Below are 22,763 nucleotides of genomic sequence, written 5' to 3'. Positions count from 1 at the left end.
GTCACCGTCACCCCGTACAGAGATTTTAATGGGACAAGAAGCCGGACTGAAAATTAACTAAAAGGAGCTGTAAACATTACTAATCCTTTTCTTTTTACAGGTATTGCACTACAGCATTGCAACATTTAAATTGTTGCAAAATATAATACACATTGTCACAAGCGCCTTGTTTTAGTATCTATTTGAATTGTTTATTTTTATCCAGGGCAGCTAAAACACTTAAATCCCGGCAACAGCGCGGTTTTTCTCATTTATATACTCCACATACAACCTCCCTTTGTGCCGCCTACGGCACCCTGTGCTTTGGATGTAGTGTTGACATTTCTACAGTCCTCCTGGTTTGAGCCTCTGATGACGGTAGAAGACAAGTACCTCACATGGAAGACAGTGATGTTATTGGCCCTGGCTTCTGCTAGACGCATCTCAGAATTGGGGGCCTTATCGTGTAAAAGTCCATACTTGGTCTTTTACAAGGACAGAGCGGAGCTCCGGATTAGACAGCAGTTTCTGCCAAAGGTTGTCTCCGCGTTCCACCTGAATCAACCTATTGTGGTTCTGTCCAGTTCTGACGCTTCGGCTTCTCCGGAGTCTTTGGATGTTGTGCGTGCCTTGAAGATCTATGTCAGGTACACAGCTCGGGTCAGGAAGACGGATTCTTTATTTGTGCTTTATGTTGCGCAGAAAAAGGGTTGTCCTGCTTCAAAGCAGACCATTGCTCGTTGGATTAGGCTTACTATCCAACAGAGCTATGTGTCGGCAGCCATACCTGTTCCTCAGTCTCTGAAGGCCCACTCTACAAGGTCAGTGGGCTCTTCCTGGGCGGACGCCCATGGAGTCTCGGCCTTGCAACTATGCCGAGCGACTACCTGGTCGGGGAAGAACACTTTTGTGAAATTCTACATATTTGATACCCTGGACAAAGAGGATACCCAGTTTGGGCAGGTGGTGCTACAGCAGTCTCCGCACGTTCCCGCCCATTCCGGAAGATTTGGGACATCCCCATCATACTAATTCTGTCCCCAATTTCCCTTATGGATGCTGGAGAAAATAAGATTTTAAATACCTACCGGTAAATCCTGTTCTCGTAGTCCATAAGGGATATTGGGCACCCGCCTCTGTGCGGTGACTTCTGCAGGTTATCTGTTCTGTGTTTCCTGTTCAGCTGTTGCTGTTTTTCTGTTGCCAGCCGTTGCTGGCCAGGTTATGTTATGGTGTGCTAGTGTGAAAATCTCACCACACTTCTTGTTGTCAAGTTTCCTTCTCTCAAGTATGTCCTTTCTCCTTCGGGCACTGTTTTACCTATAACTGCCTGTAGGAGGGGGCATAGAGGGGAGGAGCCAGCACGCCCAGTTGAAGAAATTGAAAGTGCACTGGCTCCTTTGGACACGTCTATACCCCCATCGTACTAATTCTGTACCCAATTTCCCTTATGGACTATAAGAAAAGGATTTACCGGTAGGTATTTAAAATTCATTTTTTTTGCTTTGCTTGAGTAACTGTGATTATTGGGCTGTGCATTATGGAAGCTCACTAATTAATTCCAGAGTGGCTGAGAGAATTTGAATAGTTTTTATAATAGTTTTTACAATATAAACACCGGCCGTGTGGATTTGTATGTAATGTATTATGTATAATAAATGTTTTGTGTTTTTAAATATACCCTGATTTGGACAGCGCTTCATTTATATATTTCTTTTTGCTTCTATAAGAATAGTATTGCCTCTCAGTCCTGCCCATTTCAATAGGAAATGGGAGGGTGACTTACTTTTCCATTAGGTTTTGGAACTAGGGCGTCCTCCAGATATTCCGGAAGAGTAGGCAAGTAGGGAGTAGACCAGCTTCCTGTATCCCACTCATTACCCCAGATGTGTTTCGTGTTATCATGGCTTTGCCCCCAAAATGTCCCATCACTCTTATGATTAATTAATAACATAAATACATAAAAGGAAGTTAAGTTTAAATTAATAAAAGTGCGTCCATATAATACCATGCATGTTTATCTGTTAACAAGCAAATGTGGACACAGATTGCTCTTATGTGGGAGCTTTCCAAAGCCTATGAATGGACCCGCACCTTCACAATCAAGTTACAACAATACTTCCAGAGATAGTTAGCGACAGCAGTGTTTTGAAATCATTGATTTTAATTGCTTCTGTTAATGTTTCTTTAAACAACTGCACTGGAACAGCATTAGCTGGAGAGAACACTCAGCCATTAGTAAAAGGTCATTGTGCTTGTTAGAAGCTGGGAACACTTATTTTATCCTACAGGTATGTTTTACTGAGTTAAGTGTAAAATCATTAAAGATTCTTCTAGTCTGAGACCGCAAAGCAAGTCGGTTCCCAGGCGTGCTTTGGTTCTAGCTGAACAGACCATCAATTTTTAATCTTTGGCTTTGGTTAAAGCTCCTTTCTTCCTGTCATCAGGTGTATTAATCAATGCAGTGTGCACAGTAGGTGCTGTGCATCTGATGAGAATAGAAGTGTAAACATATGTGACTGTTCTATCCGCTGGGCCACTTGGATGTAGTGATGCCATTATATGTGATACGTCCCTATACAAGGCATATACAGAGAAGTAAAGGTTTTATTTCAGCAATATGTCATTCAGTTATAGATCAATGTTAATCTCATTGTATTCTCCCTCAACTTTATTATAATTATTCACTTCTTTTGTCTCCCACTTTATTTTCTGCTTTCTTTTACAGTTATGTCATCTGTACACTTCTCTTACTTAGGCATCCTGTATCTCCACAGTACCAGCAACTTGTAGGAAGGCTGAGTGTTACTAAATAATATTACAGGTTGAGTATCCCTTATCCAAAATGCTTGGGACCAGAGGTATTTTGGATATCGGATTTTTCCGTATTTTGGAATAATTGCATACCATAATGAGATATCATGGTGATGGGACCTAAATCTAAGCACAGAATGCAATTATGTTTCATATACACCTTATACACACAGCCTGAAGGTCATTTTAGACAATATTTTTTATAACTTTGTGCATTAAACAAAGTGTGTCTACATTCACACAATTCATTTAGGTTTCATATACACCGTATACACACAGCCTGAAGGTAATTTAATACAATATTTTTAATAACTTTGTGTATTAAACAAAGTTTGTGTACATTGAGCCATCAAAAAACAAAGGTTTCACTATCTCACTCTCACTCAAAAAAGCCCGTATTTCGGAATATTCCGTATTTCGGAATATTTGGATATGGGATACTCAACCTGTAATACATCTGTACTTTATAACATTACTGTTCTTCTTCTGAACATGATTTATTTTACTTTTTTCCTTAACAGCTATCTCACCCAAGTATGATACACACAGAACTGTTCATTACTGTCACTCCCAGCAATAGGAGTGCCTTTATTTTAATCAAGAAAGTGACTATGAACAAAATGTATAAATGAATAAAAAAAAAAGGTGTTCATTATTTCATCATAGGAAGTCCTACAGTATGTCCATAGCATACTTACCTACTCTGCCGGAAACTGCGGAGACACATGATTTTTTAGGTAGTCTCCTGTACCCCCATAAGAGTGGCATCCCTGCCGCATCCCGCCCACTTCCTAATGAAGTGGGCAGAATAGGTATAACAACAGAAATCCACAGACATCGAGAAGGGGCGGGGCTTAATGGTGCTAGTCTGTGGTAATCACGTCACTTTAGCCCTGTCCCATATTCAAGTATGCATGACTTGTGGCATTTTACTGAGAGGGGCAGGTCATAATGATGTGACTAGTCCAACCCAACCCAACCCCCATCTCCGCCTACCTGCATCTCCTCTCTGGGCTTCTCCCAGAGAGAAAACTTCAAATGCAGGTAAGTATGCCATAGCTATGTCTGGGCGGCTCACAGATTAGGGTACACATTTGTACAAAAGAGAGTGTTGCATTGCGCCTCAGTCATAGATGACCTACCCATATCATAATTCAGGATAGTGAGTGACCAATGGCATACTTACTTACTGTTACTTTCTGTACTTTGGGGGATCAAGGGAGGTTCATGTGCAGTGTTGGCCCGGGGCGTTAAGGGCCCACCGGAGGAATGCCTTGGTATGGGCCCATGCTTAATGGGTGTAGCCAGCCACCACATGGGGGGTATCCAGCCACTACAAAGGCTTGGACAACCATTAGAGAGGACATAGCCTGCCCAACAGCATGGATTCTACAGTGCATGGTCTGGACCCTTTTAGAAATATATATATATAGTGAGTGCAGTATACCAGATTATGCACTGTAGTGAATGCACCCTAGCCTAGGGAATGCAGTATAATGTAACGTGTATAATAACAAAGCACTTGATGATGATCATGTATATATATATATATATACTGTACTTCGTTAATGTACTCTACTTAGTGCTCCCACTAGGATGCGGGCAGGGCAAAGGCAGTAGTTCAGAAAAGGGGCGTGACCATCTGGGGGTGTGTGGCCATGCCGGCGTCACTTATGGAGGTGCTGGGCTTTCCTTAAGCTCTCCCCTTCATGTGACCAGATGTAGTGCGCATGCGTACATCTAATCACGTGGTGAGAGCACGGCACAGGGCAGGTCACTGTTTGTTGTTTAAAAATCTGTCAGGGAGTGATTAAAACAGCGTGAAGACTATATACATATGATAAGGGATTCCTGTACAAAATTGCCGTTTCTAAACTCATTGAGAGCTGCATTAGGTCTAGTAAAGGACAACTAAATGCCATTGTAAAAAAGGTTACATTATTTCAGTCATTACCACTGGAGTGATCTAAGTTTTGGTAACTTAATACGTTTCCTACAGAGTTGGGTAAAGTTGATAAGTTGAAGTGTAGTTTGTCAGGTTGTATGCTAGTCCATTGCGAAGTACCTCCATTTTGTTGGTGCTTAGATTAAATATTTCTATGTGAGATTCTGTTGGGATCAATCATTTTTGAATCATATATTTTTATTGAAATTGTGAAAATGGATCCAAAGGATCCAAGGAGAACTTGGGGGTAACAATATGCATGACAACTTGGATAGAGATATAAAATAGCAAACATTTCAAGGGAGGTAAAATCGAGCAAAAAGAATAACCTTTACGGTCAACCTAAACATTTATAGTGGGACTGTAGAATGAAGGAAGCCTGAGGAAGAGGCATAAACAAAAAAAGGGAGGGGTAGGAGTATGGGCAAGTCCAATTGCACCAGTAGAAGCCAATGAGGACAGTGGAGAGTTATGGAAGAGCTCTCAGATGGTGGAAGGAGAGAGTCTTGTGAGTGGATGCTCAGAAATCAAGGAAGGGTAAGGGAAAGAAAATGAGTTATTAAAAAAGAAAGTGACTAAACTAAACAAAACCAAGGTGACATGGGAGGGAGGACGTTAAGTGGGAGAAAGTAGGAATCTGAGTATGAGAAGCAAGTCGGCAGTGAAAGGGGTGGGATGAGAAGGAAGGACGGACAGCAGAAAGGAGTATACAGTAAAGAGGGTGGGGACATAAAGCGAACAACTAAGCAAAAGCAGGAAGGGTTGCATTGTGGATCCTATACCAGGACGGGACCAAATTGCGTGGATCCACAATGCTGTTCAGAAGACTAGTTATATACTCCGTTGTAGACATGAACGAATTCAATGAGAAGCTCTTGTCAGGACGGGGGAGTGGGCTTCTTCCAGGCCCTGGCGAGCTGGTATTTACTGCACAACATATATGCAGACTCATTTTAGTGATGTGTTTAATGGTTTTTATATATTTATGAATTTTTTCAATTCTTCATATCATCATGTTATTTTCCCTCCAATTGTATTGGCCCACTATGTTTGGCATTACCTAAAAACGACGACAATAAAAAGCTACACATATATTATATTCCAAGTAGATAAACCCACAGAAGATTTGCATAGTCATCTGAACTATTGAGGGAGACTCCAGCTAGTACAGGATCCTCAATTTAAGCTGCAATTGGAACGACCATTACATCTTTATCAACATAACAATAACCTGCCAGTTACCAGTCTGCAAACATCCATTTATATGATGGCAAGGCTGCCACTGTGCGACCCAGCCAACTAGTTCAGTAGGACACTGGGAGGAATATTACTTTCATTTCTGTTTATACTGCAATCACTGATTCATCAGGTCACATTGCACAGAGATCATAAAGCACTGACAGGTCTATTCTCATCTTCCTGCAGACTCTATCTATGGATGCATTGCTTCAGTGCTCAGATTATATAGCTTGTATCATGGTCTATTCCAAAACAGGTTGTACATAAAGACAAACACATTGATTCTCTTGCTGCAAGGGATTTAACCTCTGTATTTATCTGGCTGCTTACACTGTTTTTCCTTTACTCAACATCAGATGGTTGAAAGGCTTCCCACATGTTATCATGTGACGGTTGGTAATCCAAACCATTTGTGGATAGATCCAATGCAGTGGTTTTCACATGCACAAGAGAGACCCATGGTCATGCCACGTTTTTATTAAAGCATCACATCACATTACAGGTATGGAGTTTACTGTTTCACGTCTGAACAATAAGATTAAGAGTCCAATCTCACATTCACAATCATTTGCATTAGCATCAATAAATCTGAATGGAACATTCAGCAAATCACGTTCTATTCTCATCACAGCCCTAAAAGTGTGAAGTTTCTCCCCGCGCTTGCATGGGTTTCCTCTCTGGGTACTCCGGTTTCCTGCTACAATCCAAATATATACTGGTAGATCCAAAAAATCCCGAAAAAATAAATAAAGTAAATTAACCCTAGTGTGTAAGTGTGTGTATGTACATGGGCACACTAGATGGGCCAACTGGTTCTTCTCTGCCGTCACATTCTGTTTCTATGTAATTGCTCACAAAATAATCCGTAAAAATCAATTCTTGGTTCAAGCAGTAGGCATAATATCCTTTCTACCAGAGATACGATGGAGCCAAGAGTCCAAAAGAGCCTCAATATCCCAGAAAGTATAAGTATCGAGTACTGTGGGAGGATCCCCTAATAGCATTCTAGTCTCATGCCATACTGTGCTCTTAAGTCTCTAATTAATTTTCGAAAATCCACTGGAAGACTAGCAATATACTGTAGATCTCCCAAGAATCCAAAAAGTTTGAGACAATTTTCTTTTTATCTAAACTTGTCTCATTGAGAGACCAGATTTTTAATAGCGGGGAGGGGTTTGGCCTTGTGTGAGGGTCTCCCCTTTCCCCCCGTTTCATGAGACGCATAAGCAGCCATTAATGTCAGCACTGAGACCACCAACGAGGGGTTTGGCCTTGTGTGAGGGTCTCCCCTTTCCCCCCGTTTTATGAGACACATAAGAAGCCATTAATGTCAGCACTGAGACCACCAACGAGGGGTTTGGCCTTGTGTGAGGGTCTCCCCTTTCCCCCCGTTTCATGAGACGCATAAGAAGCCATTAATGCCAGCACTGAGACCACCAACCCTTTTCTGCTGTCCCAGGTGTAGGAAGTCTTTAGGAATCTAAATAGGGGGGAATAAAGTCAAACATTATCAGTAGGTGTATTTATAAATCAAATAATAATAGTTTTCTGAGTATGTGATATGATGATGATATAGTGCAATTTGTTTACATGATTGTGTGTGTGGGACCTTTAATCTGATTTTTTACCATCTTTACATCTCCGATATTTTTTGGGTGTCATTTTCTATGTTACTATTCCCAATCGTAGTCCACGTGGATGGTAAATACAAAGTACAAAAAGCAAAAGTAAAAAAATATGTGACAAAAAAAAACCCAAAAACTTGTTGACCATATTTGTGTCGACCTTTTGAACATGTCGACCTATTGTACTTGCCTGCCTGTTTACCTGTCGACCTTTTGACCCTGTTTAACTAATGCATGTCGACCATATGGTGTCGACCTACTGACTGTCTATCTGGACACTGTCAACCTACAGTATACAGTATACCACCTGAGAAAGAGCTAATAACAGCAATGAAAGCTCAGAGTAAGGGGAGAGAAAGTGTGACATCAGAAGACCATTGCTTCTGCACCATTTCAGAGTGGTGAACATCAGAAAGTCGCCATTGAACAAACAGAAAAAAAACACTTATCTTCAACAAACTGAAATAATATTTTTTGGATATTGCCAAAACAATGAAGTGCATCAGTCACCTTGTCATGGTGCTGGTTATACAAAGGTGAGAATCACCTGGCTGGGCTAGTTATTACAGACATGCTATGACAGACCAAGTCTCTTGTCCTGAGTAGATGGTTATGAGTGACAAAGCAGAAATCGATTGGTTGGAGAAGATAGAAGGAGTGACAAAGCTGATGTCACTGAGAATGTAGAAGGTGAGGGACGAAGGACTTTTTCCTCACTCAAACTACCCAAGACTGACAAAAAAGTGCTTTTTTATTGATACTGCAAAATAGTGAAAAGCAAATGTGTGTTGTTGTTTTTTTTTTTTTTTTTCATAAACAGCACCAAGAAATAGTTTCTTTTTCTCAAGTTGGCATTAATCCACCTTTACAAAACAGAAAAAGATGGATTTTACAGTAGGGATGGCCATCGACCATTGATAGTTGCCAAACATTGATGGCTAATTACTGGTGGGTGATGGTTTTGCCATTGATGACAGACAGCCAGTGTTCTCTGTTATCGATGGCTTTATCCCCTGCACTGAGCTTAACCCCACCACCCACTAAGCCCTGCCTCCATTTTTTATTGACCCATGGCCCGGCCAGGGGTGGCCACCGAGTGATGCAGACCATAGATAGTTCACTATGTATGGTTTATGTGCCAGCAATGGTTATCACCGATGACACCATTGATGGGCAGCCCACTGATGGTCATCCACATTGTACAGTACATGTAGGTTTAAAAATAAATGTAACAATGTCTTTGTGGACAACCCCCAAGGACTGTGTATCTTTCACATTGTATCTTTCCTGAGTTCAGATCAGGTTATCTCCTAGCTCTGCAATACAACTACAAAAAGTGATAGAGCTATAACTGTGGCATGGAACATCATTCCCTGTAGTTTATCTATCTATGACTAGTGAGAACGAGGGGTAATCGTGAACCTGCCTGCATGTTTATTCCAAGGTCACAAGAAGAGATTCTCTGCAGCGTGCTTTCCAGCTTCACCAGTGCTTCTGTGTAGTTTGTAAGTGGATGATGTACACCTTTAGCACAGATACCATGTCACTGTCCGCCTCTTGCAGCATCAGGGAACAAAAGTGTCAGATATGTGCAGCTGAAAATATGCAGTTGCACTAGCGCCCAACTCTGAGCTTTGTAAATTGCTCTTTATTGTAGAGGAGTATATATAGCTTACTTGCCAACTAAATATGTATACTCCTGGCACGCCACAGAAGCCTAGACAGGAGATGCAGGGGAAAGTGGCACCACATACCTCCCAACATGACCCTCTCCAGGAGGGACAGAATGCTCTGCTCCTGGACTTCCCTCTTACTGTATGATTGCTATCACCTGTACTTAAATACCTTTATTATCCAATAACCTGTTCAAAACAGGTGCTGGCAATCATAAATTAAGAGAAAAGTCCAGAAGCAGAGAGGGTCCTGGAGAGGGTCATGTTGGGAGGTATGGCACCACGATTGGGTCATTGAGGTCACGCCCCTTGGTGTATAATGCCACCTTACAGAGTGGAGGCTGTTCTACCATAACGCAATTCAGCAGGAAGTGGTTGGGATCCAGAAGGCTTGTCTACTGTCTTGGTGACCAGAAATGTGCAAGTCCCCCAGACATTTGGGGAGCGTAGGCAAGTATGACTTTTAAAATGCAGAAAATATATTGCTATCAAATTGAGAAAACATGGACATGCTGGGGGTTGCAGCACTCCAGAGTCTACTGAGATGGTATTACATATGTCTGGATGTGACCCTTGAAAATATTGAAAAATGTTTTCAAAATTATATTTTCACAAATGAAAACTTGAAACAGAAATGCAGCAAATGAAACATCATGTAGAGTGGGTGCTTAATGGGTTAAAAGTTGTGAAAAGCTAATCTCTCAGTGGCTTAGCCCCTGGCCCTTCAGTCTCCCAGGGAGACAGCAATCTGTATTTTGAATTGTCATGCTTTGTAACATGTGGCTGCGGTAGTCACTGGAGAGCACTTGACATGAACTGTAACCAGCATATGCTTTCCTGCTGCAGCAGCGGGCCCAAAGCACGAGTCAAAATAGCTGCGTGATGTCACATTGTAATGAGAATGTGCACCGGCCAATTGGTGCCAAGAATTGTCTGGACACGGGTGGATTCCTTTTACAGTCGTTTTAAAGAGACTTTATTCACAAACGCACATGACAGTCCCCTGCCCGGATTTTCCTGATGTGGAATTTTATAAAAAGGAGCCTTATCAGTCAACACTGACCTTCTCCAAGCAGAAAGATCTCTTGTATGGTATCTGCAGCCTGTTTCGCCACTTAAGGAGAAGAATTCAGTGTATGAGGTGCAGATCTGTAGCAGAGCTTGCTGTGTGTTAGTACACTACAGTCTGGCAAGTTACTACACTCCAGGAATTGACATCGCCAACTAATAGATTTTCCCAGAATCACAGCACTGTACTTCTCATCTGCATCAGCTGGGAGATTTGGACCTGGGAATTTTTCTGCTGCTTTTATTCACCCTAACTCTTTGGGTTCATTGTGGATATGATCTGCTGAAGTTATACTGCCCACTGCACCTCATGAAGCGCTTTGGCAGTCTCAGAGGTAGCAAGAAAAGAAAGGATCAGGGCCGGGGCACAGAGAGACGCCAGTCAGAACCTCATGGACTCCTGGGTAGGCCCTTCGCACTTTGTGGCGTTCAAGTTTTCTGCATGCAAATTGCCATACTTTCCCTGATCTATTACTCTCCCTGTCTGTCTGCTGATCTATTAGTGTGCTCTATTCTGACTGTGCACTTATAATAACACACATATATATATATATATATATATATATATATATATATATAAAACCATACAGAGCATATATGCTTAAAGAATGTAACAAGCATTATTTTAAAATGAAATCATTTACTTTTCAGTCTGGAAAACTGAGTCATTGATTGCTGAGAGACATCACAGGATTGAAATATTGATCATTTTAAATCTTAAATTGCCATTATTTGATTTTCTTTCTTGCATTTTCAATTATAGATAGATAGATAGATAGATAGATAGATAGATAGATAGATGGTTAGATACTGTAGACATGTATTTCTGTAGAGTGAAAACTGCAATGAATGAAATTTTTTTAACGATTTATATTTTTTGACTCCAATGTGTCTAAGGTTGATATTTATTAATCCTTGGAGAGAGATTTATGTGGAAAGTGATAAAGTACTAATTAACTCCTAACTGAGGTTTTTTTTTAAACACAGACTGTAAAATGACAGAAGCCATACCTCCCAACATGACCCTCTCCAGGAGGGACAGAATGCTCTGCTTCTGGACTTTTCTCTTAATGTGTGATAGTCTGCACCTGTTTTGAGCAAGTTAATAGATAAAAATAGGCGTTTCACCACAGGTGATGGCAATCATAAATTAAGAGGGAGGTCCAGGAGCAGAGCATTCTGTCCCTCCTGGAGAGGGTCATGTTGAGAGGTATGCCGAAGCGGATTCGTTAATATTTTATCTCTCTCCAAGCTTTGATAAATATCCTCCTTAGTTTTCCAGTACAGGCCCTTTTTCCCCACCTGAAATTGTTACCTCACATTTTGTATTTTCCTATATTTCATAGTCCTGTATACTCTCATTAGCAGCAGGATAACTGGTTCCTATTATGGTGTATTTTGTTTGGAACCAATGAGAATATGTGTGGTAGATTTAATGGCCGGAACACATTTCAGGTCACATACAGTAGGTATTCCGACTTCTCATGAGAAAATGATGGGAGCCTTGGATATACTGTATTTTGACCATTTACAGAAAATAATTGTATTATTCCACCGTCAGGCTTATCGTCTATCTTTTAAACTATCTACAACTCCAGTCTTTATCTTGTCATTGTAATGCCATATTTCTAGGTGACAATGGAAGAGTAAATATTGTATTTATGAATGTGTAGTACAATATAGGAGTTTATGATATCACAGATTATACAATATTACACAAGCTATTATATCAACTTTTCTGTAACCTACGTAGACAAAATGGGAGAATGTTTGTGTTTTATAAATAAATAATGAGGGATAACTGCTGCATCAGTAACTCGAGCCATATTTTAGTCTGCTGTGCGGTGAAGCTCAGCAATCTGCTAATATACTGTATCTTGTGAATGTTCATTTTCCTGATGCCCTTTCCAACCCTGAAGTTTGGGGTGGGTGAGACATCAATAAAAACTCACCGCTTACACCAGCATCAGCTATTTTCCAGTGGATAAATTATTTGTGTTGACCGTGTTAGTGATGCTGTTCTTGTCAGTGTTGCCAGATGGAACTTCTGGTTTCTATGTAATAGAAGTGAAGAGAAATGTACCCAATATACAGTAGCTGCTGTTGTGTATTATTATAGCACTCTGATTTTGAATACAGCAGACTGTTTGTGCTATGGGCCTAATTCAGACCTGAACGCTGGGCTGCTAATTTTGCTGTCCTGCGTTCAGATACTCGCCGCCCAAGGGGAGTGTTAATTCACCCGTGCAAGTGTGCGATCGCATGTGTATGCTGGGCTACAAATGTTCCTCAGTCAGTGGACAGCTGCAAATCCATTCGCACCTCACTCACCAGTGAATGATTTTACCAGTGTGTTCAGTCTGTGCGTAGCCCAGGACTTACTCCTACAGTGCGATGAGAACAGGCTGATCGGGTCAGGATCTGACATCACACTCCCTCCATGAGGAGGATGGAGGGGGACTGGAGCCGCAGCAGCGCTATGTAATTGGTAGTAGCGCCGCTGCAGCAGTCCCCTCTCCTTCTGTATTGGCTGCCCGGCGCTGCTGTGAATGCTGGGATGCGGTTCCTTCATCCCAGCATTCACAGCGGCGGCGGGCAGCCAATACGGAAGGAGAGGGGACTGCTGCAGCGGCGCCTCTACCAATTACATAGCGCTGCTGCGGCTCCCGTCCCCCTCCCTCCTCCTCCTTCTCCCCTGCCTGCACCGAGGGATCTGCCAGCACGAGGAGCGATGGTAAGTATATCTCTCTCTCTATTTCTCTATCTATTCTGAAAAAGGGGGACGCTGTCTGCCGTAATGTGTAAAAAGGGGGACGATGTCTGCCATAATGTGTAAAAAGGGGACTCTGTCTGCCGTAATGTGTAAAAAGGGACGCTGTCTGCCGTAATGTGAAAAAGGGGGGCGCTGTCTGCCGTAATGTGTAAAAAGGGGGGCGCTGTCTGCCATAATGTGTAAAAAGGGGGACGCTGTCTGCCGTAATGTGTAAAAAGGGGGACGCTGTCTGCCGTAATGTGTAAAAAGGGGGACGCTGTCTGCCGTAATGTGTAAAAAGGGGACTCTGTCTGCCGTAATGTGTAAAAAAAAGGGGACGCTGTCTGCCGTAATATGTAAAAAGGGGACGCTGTCTGCCGTAATGTGTAAAAAGGGGGACGCTGTCTGCCGTAATGTGCAAAAAGGGGACTCTGTCTGCCGTAATGTGTAAAAAAAGGGGACGCTGTCTGCCATAATGTGTAAAAAGGGGGACGCTGTCTGCCATAATGTGTAAAAAGGGGGACACTGTCTGCCATAATGTGTAAAAAGGGGGACACTGTCTACCGTAATGTGTAAAAAGGGGACGCTGTCTGCCATAATGTGTAAAAAGGGGGACTGTCTGCTGTAATGTGTAAAAGGGGCTCTACCTGGTGTAGTGGCACTATTGTGCAGCGTAATTTGAATAATGGAGACTACTGTGCACTGTAGTATGAATTGGTATTATTTTGTGGCCACGCCCCTTCCCCGTGAAGACACGCTTCTATATATTTTTCGCGCACGTACTGTGCGCACTGCCCCTATCTTGCATGGGGGGCGCCAATGCCGTTTCTTGCACACAGCGCTAAAATGCCTAGTTACGGCACTGGTGTAGTGAACATTAAGGGGGAGATGTACTAAGGGGGTAATTCCAATTTGATTGCAGCAGGAAATTTTTTAGCAGTTGGCCAAAACCATGTGCACTGCAGGGGGGCAGATATAACATGTGCAGAGAGAGATAGATTTGGGTACGTCCCTAACACTAACTATAGAGGTTCAGGTCCGGGGGGCGGGGCACCCCAGAGCCACCCAGCCAGACAACCCCAGGGCATCGCAGGAGTGATAAAAGTATAGGGTTAAAGAGGTAGGAGCAGCTGTTGCTGCATGTGTGAATAATGTGAGGAGTAAAAGAAAATTATGTGAAGGACTTTGACTGGGTGTGAACTGGCTCCTCCCACTATGCCCCCCTGACTGGACACTCACTAGGGGAGCTCTCCTGAGTTTCTCTAGAAAAGACTTTATGTTAGGTTTTTTATTTTCAGGGAGACCTGCTGGCTACAGGCTCCCTGCATCGTGGGACTGAGGGGAGAGAAGTCAGACCCACTTCTTCTTAGTTAAGGGCTCTGCTTCTTAGGCTACTGGACACCATTAGCTCCAGAGGGTTCGATCACTTAGTGCGCCTAGCTGCTTGTTCCCGGAGCCGCGCCGTCACCCCCCTCACAGAAGCCAGAAGAAAGAAGCCGGTGAGTATGCAGAAGACAGAAGACTTCAGTGATGGCAGAAGACTCCAGTAACGAGTTACAGCGCAGCGGTAGCGCTGCGCTCCATGCTCCCACACACTTCACCAACGGCACTCACAGGGTGCAGGGCGCTGGGGGGGAGCGCCCTGGGCAGCATGTTACTGGGTCTGGGAGTTGGCAAAAGGCTTCTCAGTACCCCCGCTGGCATTTTCATATTTCAAATTTTAGCGGGCTGAAGCGCGCCGGGAAGGGGCGGGGCTTAGCCGCACAGCTCACCAGCGCCATTTTCTCTCATCCACGCTGCTGCAGAGAACGCTGGCCCGGGACCTCCAAGCTCCACTACAAGTAACAGGGAGCTAATCGGGGGGGGGGGGGGGGGGGGGGCACAGTTATTGGTGCATTATTATTGTTTTCCATAACAGCGCTTTCAACATATATTGTGTTCTGGCATATATGGGCACTGGGGTGTGAGCTGGCATACTCCCTCTGTGCTTCTCTATCTAGGCTTCCTTGTGGGTCTGTCCCCTAGCTGAGGCGGTGTGTGTGTGTCGGTGTGTCGATACTCCGTGACGGCATGTCTGAGGCTGAGTGTTTTTCCCCAGAGGAGGTTGCTGGGGGAGCAGATGTGGGTCTGGAGTTGGCCCTGTCGGCGCAGCCGACACCCGATTTACTTACAATGTTAAGTACGCTTAATACAAATGTGGCTTCTTTGTCTAAAAGGTTGGATAAATCGTGGTCTCAGACTCCGGTATGGAGGAAATCCATGGAGGATGCTTTGTCTCAGGTGCAGACCCCATCAGGGTCGCAAAAGCGGCCTTTTACTCAGTTGGTAGATACAGATACCGACACGGATTCTGATTCCGATGTCGACTTCACTGAGGCTGCTTTACATCCACGATTAGTTAAGAGTACTCCCATTTAAAAAAAAAAAAAAAAAATCTGACCCTAATGCTCTCTCAAACTACCGCCCTATCTCTCAGCTCCCTTGTCTCTCTAAGCCACTTTAGAGACTTGCCTACACTCGACTCACACACTTTCTTAACTCATACACTTCGTTGGACCCACTTCAGTCAGGCTTCCGTTCCCAACATTCCACAGAGACAGCACTGACTAAAGTGGTTAATGATTTGGTCACTACGAAGTCTAAAGGCCACTACTCACTACTTATTCTTCTAGATCTATCTGCTGCATTTGACACTGTAGACCACTCTCTTCTCATACAGACACTACAATCCCTAGGTCTTAAAGACACAGCCCTTTCTTGGTTCCTATCGTACCTATCTAATCACTCCTTCAGTGTTCGCTTCTCTGAATCTACCTCCTCTTCGCTACCTCTTTCAGTTGGAGTACCGCAAGGCTCAGTCTTGGGTCCTCTGCTTTTCTCTATCTATACCTCATCTCTTGGTAAACTAATCAGCTCTTTTGGTTTTCAGTATCATCTGTACGCAGATGATACTCAAATCTACCTATCCTCCCCTGACTTGTCCCTATCTGTACTGGACCGTGTCACTGAATGCCTTTCTGCCATTTCATCCTGGATGACATCTCGCCACCTCAAACTGAATATTTCAAAGACAGAGTTAATTATATTTCCACCGGCCAATAGTAGGTACCAACCTGATATCTCTATCACTGTTGAAAACTCGACTATCTACCCTACCCCACAAGCTCGCTGCCTAGGTGTCATCCTTGACTCTGATCTGTCCTTTGTTCCCCACATTCAATCTGTCTCAAGATCATGTTACATGCATCTAAAAAACATATCCAAAATACGACCATACCTTACACAAGACACTGCTAAAACTCTAATCCACGCTCTCATTATCTCCCGCATTGATTATTGCAATAGTCTCCTAACTGGTCTTCCCAAAACGAGACTCTCACCACTACAATCCATTCTGAATGCAGCAGCGAGGCTTATCTTCCTCGCTAGACGTTAATCGTCTGCAGATCCACTCTGTCAGTCCCTCCATTGGTTACCTGTACTCTACCGCATTCAATATAAAATACTTTTACTCACACACAAGGCCATTAACCAAACTACACCAACGTACATCACTTCGCTTATCACAAAATATCTCCCAACCCGACCTCTTCGCTTTTCACAAGACCTGCGTCTCTCATCCACACTCATTACTCGCTCCCACTCACGACTGCAGGACTTTCATCGGGCTGCACCCACTCTGTGGAATGCCCTACCACGCACAATAAGACACTCCTCTAGTCTCCAAACCTTCAAGCGTTCCCTGAAAACTCACCTCTTTAGGCAAGCGTATCAAATTCCAGAACCGCCCACATAACTTTCATAAACCTTCCTATCAAATTGCATCCACTCTGTACAGTCCACACATATCCTCACATGTCTTCTCATTCTATGCAATAGATAGGCATATGTACACAAGGAAAGGTGCTATTTCCCCATAGATTGTAAGCTTGCGAGCAGGGCCTTCCTACCTCTATGACTGTTATCACCCAGTTTGTTATTGTTATTTCAAATTGTAAAGCGCAACGGAATTTGCTGCGCTATATAAGAAACTGTAAATAAATAAAATAAAGAGTATTCAATACATGATTGTGGCTATAAAGGATGTTTTACATACTACTGGCGAACAAGGATTTGCTTGTTCAAAGGGAAAAAACCTGAGGTGAAGTTCCCCCCTCTCATGAAATGAATACTCTTTGCGAAAAGGCTTGGGAGTCGCCGGATAAGAGGTGGCAGATTCCCAAGAGAATTTACATGGCGTATCCTTTCCCCTCTGATGACAGGGAAAAATGGGAGTCGTCTCCAAATGTCGACAAGGCTCTATCCCGGTTGTCTAAGAAGGTGGCGCTTCCGTCCCCTGACACGGCATCTCTCAAGGATCCGGCGGATCGTAAGCTGGAGACGTCTCTGAAGTCCATTTTCGCTAATACGGGTGCATTGCTCAGACCTGCTGTGGCGTCGGTATGGGTGAGTAGTGCTATTGCTAAATGGGCTGAGAATTTAGCTGCTGATATGGATACGCTTGATAAAGATAATGTTCTTTTAACACTTGGTTATATCAAGGACGCTGCAGATTACCTGAAGGATGCGGCGAGGGATGTTGGTCTCTTGGGATCAAGGGCCAATGCCATGGCGATCTCGGCCAGGAGAGCGCTGTGGATTTTTCAATGGAATGCTGATGCCGACTCCAAGAGAGCTATGGAAGCTCTCCCCTTCAAAGGCAATGTCTTGTTTGGTGACGGCTTGGCTGATCTGGTGTCTACCGCGACGGCGGGTAAGTCATCTTTTTTTCCTTATGTTCCCACACAACAGAAAAAGACACCACATCAGCAGATGCAGTCCTTTCGTCCCAATAAATACAAGTGTGGAAAAGGTTCGTCCTTCCTCGCTTCAAAGGGTAGAGGAAGGGGAAGAAAGTTGCCTGCAGTATCAGGCGCCCAGGACTAAAAGTTCTTCCCTGCCTCTACCAAGTCCACCGCATGATGCTTACCTGGGGAAGTCCGGACCGGTGGGGGGGCCGTCTGCGAATCTTCAGTCAGGTCTGGGTTCAATCAGGCCTGGATCCCGGGGTCCTAGATATAGTATCTCAGGGATACAAGCTGGAGTTTCAGGAGGTGCCCCCTCACCGGTTTTTCATTTCGGCCTTACCAGTGTCTCTTCCGGACAGGGAGGTGGTGAAGGCAGCAATACAAAAGTTGTGTCAACAGAGGGTCATTGTTCCCGTTCCCCCATCCCAACGGGGGGAGGGGCTCTACTCGAGCCTCTTTGTGGTATCGAAACCGGATGGTTCGGTCAGACCGATTCTGAACCTAAAGTCCCTCAATCCATACTTGAAGGTTTTCAAGTTCAGGATGGAATCTCTTTGAGCTGTGATTTCCAGCCTAGAAGGGGGGACATTATGGCGTCAGTCGACATAAAGGATGCCTACTTACATGTCCCGATATATCCTCCGCATCAAGCTTTCCTCAGGTTTGCGGTACAGGATTCTTATTACCAATTTCAGACGTTGCCGTTTGGGCTTTCCACGGCCCTGAGGATTTTCACCAAAGTCATGGCAGAAATGATGGTTCTCCTTCGCAAGCAAGGGGTTACCATTATCCCGTACTTGGACGATCTCCTGATAAAGGCGAGGTCCAGGGAACGGTTGCTGAGAAATGTGGATTTGTCTCTGGTCGTTCTACGACAACACGGTTGGCTGCTAAATCTGCCAAAGTCTCAGTTGATTGCGACCACTCGGCTGCCTTTTCTGGGCATGATTCTAAACACGGGCTTACAGAAGGTGTTTCTTCCGGTAGACAAAGCTCTGGAATTACAGACAATGGTCAGGGAACTTCTGAGGCTGAAAAGTGCGTTGGTTCATCAATGTACTCGGGTTCTGGGGAAAATGGTTTCGGCATACGAAGCCATTCCGTTTGGCAGGTTTCATGCCCGGGTGTTTCAGTGGGATCTGCTGAGCAAGTGGTCCGGGTCTCACCTGCACATGCACTGGAAAATAAGTCTATCTCCCAGGGCCAGGATTTCTCTCCTGTGGTGGCTACAAAGTTCTCACCTCCTAGGAGGGTGACGATTCGGTATCCTGGATTGGGTCCTGTTGACAACAGATGCAAGTCTCCGGGGCTGGGGCGCAGTCACCCAGGGAAGAAATTTCCAGGGGAAATGGTCGCTCCAGGAATCTTGTCTCCACATAAATGTTCTCAAGTTAAGAGCCATTTACAATGGCCTACTACAAGCAAGGAGCCTTCTTCAGGGTCGGCCTGTCCTGATACAGTCGGACAACATAACAGCGGTGGCGCATATAAACCGTCAAGGCGGAACAAGGAGCAGGGCGGCTATGGCGGAGGCCACAAGTATCCTTCGCTGGGCGGAACAGCATGTGAGCGCTCTGTCAGCAGTCTTCCTTCCGGGAGTGGACAACTGGGAGCAGACTTCCTCAGCATACACGATCTCCATCTGGGAGAGTGGGCTCTTCACCAAGAGGTATTTGCAGAAGTGACAAAGCGTTGGGGAACTCCGCTGATCGACATGATGGCGTCTCGCCTCAACAAGAAGCTTCCGAGGTATTGTTCCAGGTCAAGGGACCCCAAAGCCATTGCAGTGGACGCCCTGGTAACTCCGTGGGTGTTTCAGTCGGTGTATGTGTTCCCTCCGCTTCCTCTCATTCCAAAGGTACTGGGAATCATTCGACGAGCAAGAGTGCAAGCGATTCTTGTCGTTCCAGATTGGCCAAGGAGGGCCTGGTATCCAGATCTTCAGGAATTACTTGTGGAAGATCCTTGGCCGCTCCCTCTAAGAGAGGACCTGTTATTGCAGGGACCATGCGTGTTTCCAGACTTACCGCGGCTGCGTTTGACGGCATGGAAGTTGAGCGCCAAATCTTAGCTCGGAAAGGTATTCCTGGGGAGGTCATTCCCACTCTACTGAAGGCGAGGAAGGAAGTTAAAGCGAAACATTATCACCGTATTTGGAGAAAGTATGTTTCATGGTGTGAGACTAAAGCTGCTCCTGCGGAAGAATTTCACTTGGGTCGGTGTCTCCATTTTTTGCAGGCAGGCGTCGATGCCGGCCTGAAATTGGGTTCCATCAAGGTGCAGATTTCGGCTTTATCTATCTTCTTTCAGAAGGAATTGGCTGTTCTCCCTGAGGTTTAGACTTTTGTGAAGGGAGTGATGCATATCCATCCTCCGTTTTTGTGCCCCCGGTGGCACCATGGGATCTTGACGTGGTCTTACAGTTTCTTATGTCTTCCTGGTTTGAACCTTTGCGTAAGGTTGAGTTAAAGTGTCTCACTTGGAAGGTGGTCATGCTGTTGGCTCTGGCATCTGCCAGGCGGGTGTCTGAGTTGGTGGCCTTATCTCACAAGAGTCCGTACTTGATCTTCCATTCGGATAGAGCAGAATTGAGTACTCGTCAACAATTCCTGCCGAAGGTGGTTTCTTCGTTTCACATTAACCAACCTATTATGGTACCTGTGGCTACAGATGCTGTGGCAGTTCCAAAGTCTCTTGATGTTGTGAGAGCTTTGAAGATCTACGTCGCCAGAACAGCGGTGGCCAGGAAAACAGAGGCGCTGTTTGTCCTGTATGCTTCCAACAAGATTGGTCATCCTGCTTCGAAGCAGACTATTGCACGCTGGATTTGCAGTACGATTCAGCAAGCTCATTCTTCGGCTGGGCTACCGGTGCCGAAATCAGTGAAGGCCCATTCTACCAGTTTGGTGGGCTCATCTTGGGCGGCTGCCCGAGGGGTCTCGGCACTTCAGCTTTGCCGAGCAGATACGTGGTCGGGTTCAAACACCTTTGCTAAGTTTTACAAGTTTGATACCCTGGCTGAGGAGGACCTCATGTTTGCTCAATCGGTGCTGCAGAGTCGTCCGCACTCTCCCGCCCGTGTTGGAGCTTTGGTATAGACCCCATGGTCCTTTTGGAGTCCCCAGCATCCTCTAGGACGTAAGAGAAAATAGGATTTTAGTACCTACCGGTAAATCCTTTTCTCCTACTCCGTAGAGGATGCTGGGCGCCCATCCCAGTGCGGACGGTTACTTGCAGTGTATTCTTATTAGTTGCATTGGTTTACACACGGGTTGTGTATTTGTTGTTTCAGCTTGTTGCTGTAGTTAAATTCATACTGTTACTCCGGTTGTACGGTATGTTGTGGTGTGGGCTGGTATGTTCTAGCCCTTAGTCTGAACAAAAATCTTTTCCTCGAAATGTCCGTCTCTCCTGGGCACAGTTCCTATAACTGAGGTCTGGAGGAGGGGCATAGAGGGAGGAGCCAGTTCACACCCAGTCAAAGTATTTTCAGTGTGCCCAAGCTCCTGCGGATCCCGTCTATACCCCATGGTCCTTTTGGAGTCCCCAGCATCCTCTACGGACTAGGAGAAAAGGATTTACCGGTAGGTACTAAAATCCTATTTTTTCAACCTCATTAACTATGTTACTATGTTACGTTTCTGTGTAGACTGTGATATTAGCAAATTTACCAGACCTTCGCCTCCTATAATTAATTTAAGACCATTTTTAGATGGGTTGTTATACACTTGTTTTTCGGAGAGGGATCTGAAGGATCTGTATTATGGACAATGTATGCCATGAACGGGATGCGTTAACTATAGCCACCAACCCCCGAGGGTTGGCCGCAGCCGCCACCCCCAGCAGGTTAGCCACAGCCGGCAACCCCCATGGTTAGGGGAGGGTAAAAATACTTTGATTAAATTTGGCCGAAAACAAAAAATGTGGCTGTTTCTCCCAAAAACTGAATGAGACAATGTATTTTTTCGGGGCGGCCAAATTGGATAGCCCCCCCCCCAAAAAAAATCAGAATAAACATTGGGGAACAGCGTGAAAAACGTCTCTTCTAATTGATTTCCCGTAATAAACTCACATGATAACATGTTACATTGCATGTGATACTGTAGCACCGGACTTTATTTTGGTAACCATAGAGGGGAAAGGAGACAAGCTTGAAAGATTACTCTCATTTTTTCATGGTAGAATATGCCAGGTGTACTTGCACATAGACAAGCATTTGTAGAGCGTGTAGAAATGTATCATTAATATAATGGTGGCCTCTCATATATATTTGATCCCCTACTTCTCCAAGGAATTTAGTCTTCAAAGGCTTAGTTGATTTATTCTCTTTTGATCTTGGCTTGGCCAAAGCACTATTTATATTCTATACTACAGAGGTTATATGGGTTGCTGTAAAGCTATAATCTCATGGAAATTTGCATCTTATACTGACTGTATAATTTAGCTGTTACAGCCAGTGGTTTATTGGCAGAAACAAAGCAGAAAGGGTGCATACACCTATTGATTATTAGGGGGTGATTCAACTGTTTGAGAGAATTAGCTCCCACCTAAAGTGGCTGTAAACTAATTCAATTTGTTTTGGGCGATCAGCCCTGAGGTTGCAGAAATCTGCATAAAGTAGGGCGTAAGTGCCAGGTACACCCTAACTAAGCACGCCTGGCACTTAGCATGGGCACCTGTGCAGTAGGGCACGAGATTCTGGCCATTGCCACCAGCACGTGGCTGGTTGTGCAAACCATTGAATTAGCTTCCTTCCACTTTAGATGGGAACTTAGTCTCTCAAACTATTGAATCGGTCCCTTGAAATATAATAAATGACAATAATCCAATGTAGCATGGACACATTTGAGCGATAACGCCGGTTTTGAACGTTTTATCGTT

The 22,763-nt window shown here is 44.4% G+C and overlaps 1 protein-coding gene across 5 annotated transcripts in view; it reads left to right on the top strand.

The window, feature by feature from the left end:
* PRKAG2 (protein kinase AMP-activated non-catalytic subunit gamma 2) overlaps positions 1 to 22,763 on the top strand; it is a 656,600-nt gene that overhangs the window by 338,427 nt on the left and 295,410 nt on the right. The window contains exon 1 of one of the 5 annotated variants that reach the window (XM_063921852.1): positions 10,191 to 10,747. The exons of the other annotated variants lie outside the window; for them this stretch is intronic. Coding sequence (XP_063777922.1) covers positions 10,654 to 10,747 — 94 coding nt within the window. The 5' untranslated portion in view covers positions 10,191 to 10,653. Of the gene's footprint in view, positions 1 to 10,190; positions 10,748 to 22,763 lie in introns of those variants that run through there. 5 annotated transcript variants of the gene reach the window in all.

The sequence above is a fragment of the Pseudophryne corroboree genome, chromosome 5 (genome assembly GCF_028390025.1).
Source record: "Pseudophryne corroboree isolate aPseCor3 chromosome 5, aPseCor3.hap2, whole genome shotgun sequence".
NCBI classification, from domain to species: domain Eukaryota; kingdom Metazoa; phylum Chordata; class Amphibia; order Anura; family Myobatrachidae; genus Pseudophryne; species Pseudophryne corroboree.
This window is presented reverse-complemented; position numbering and strand designations above follow the sequence as displayed.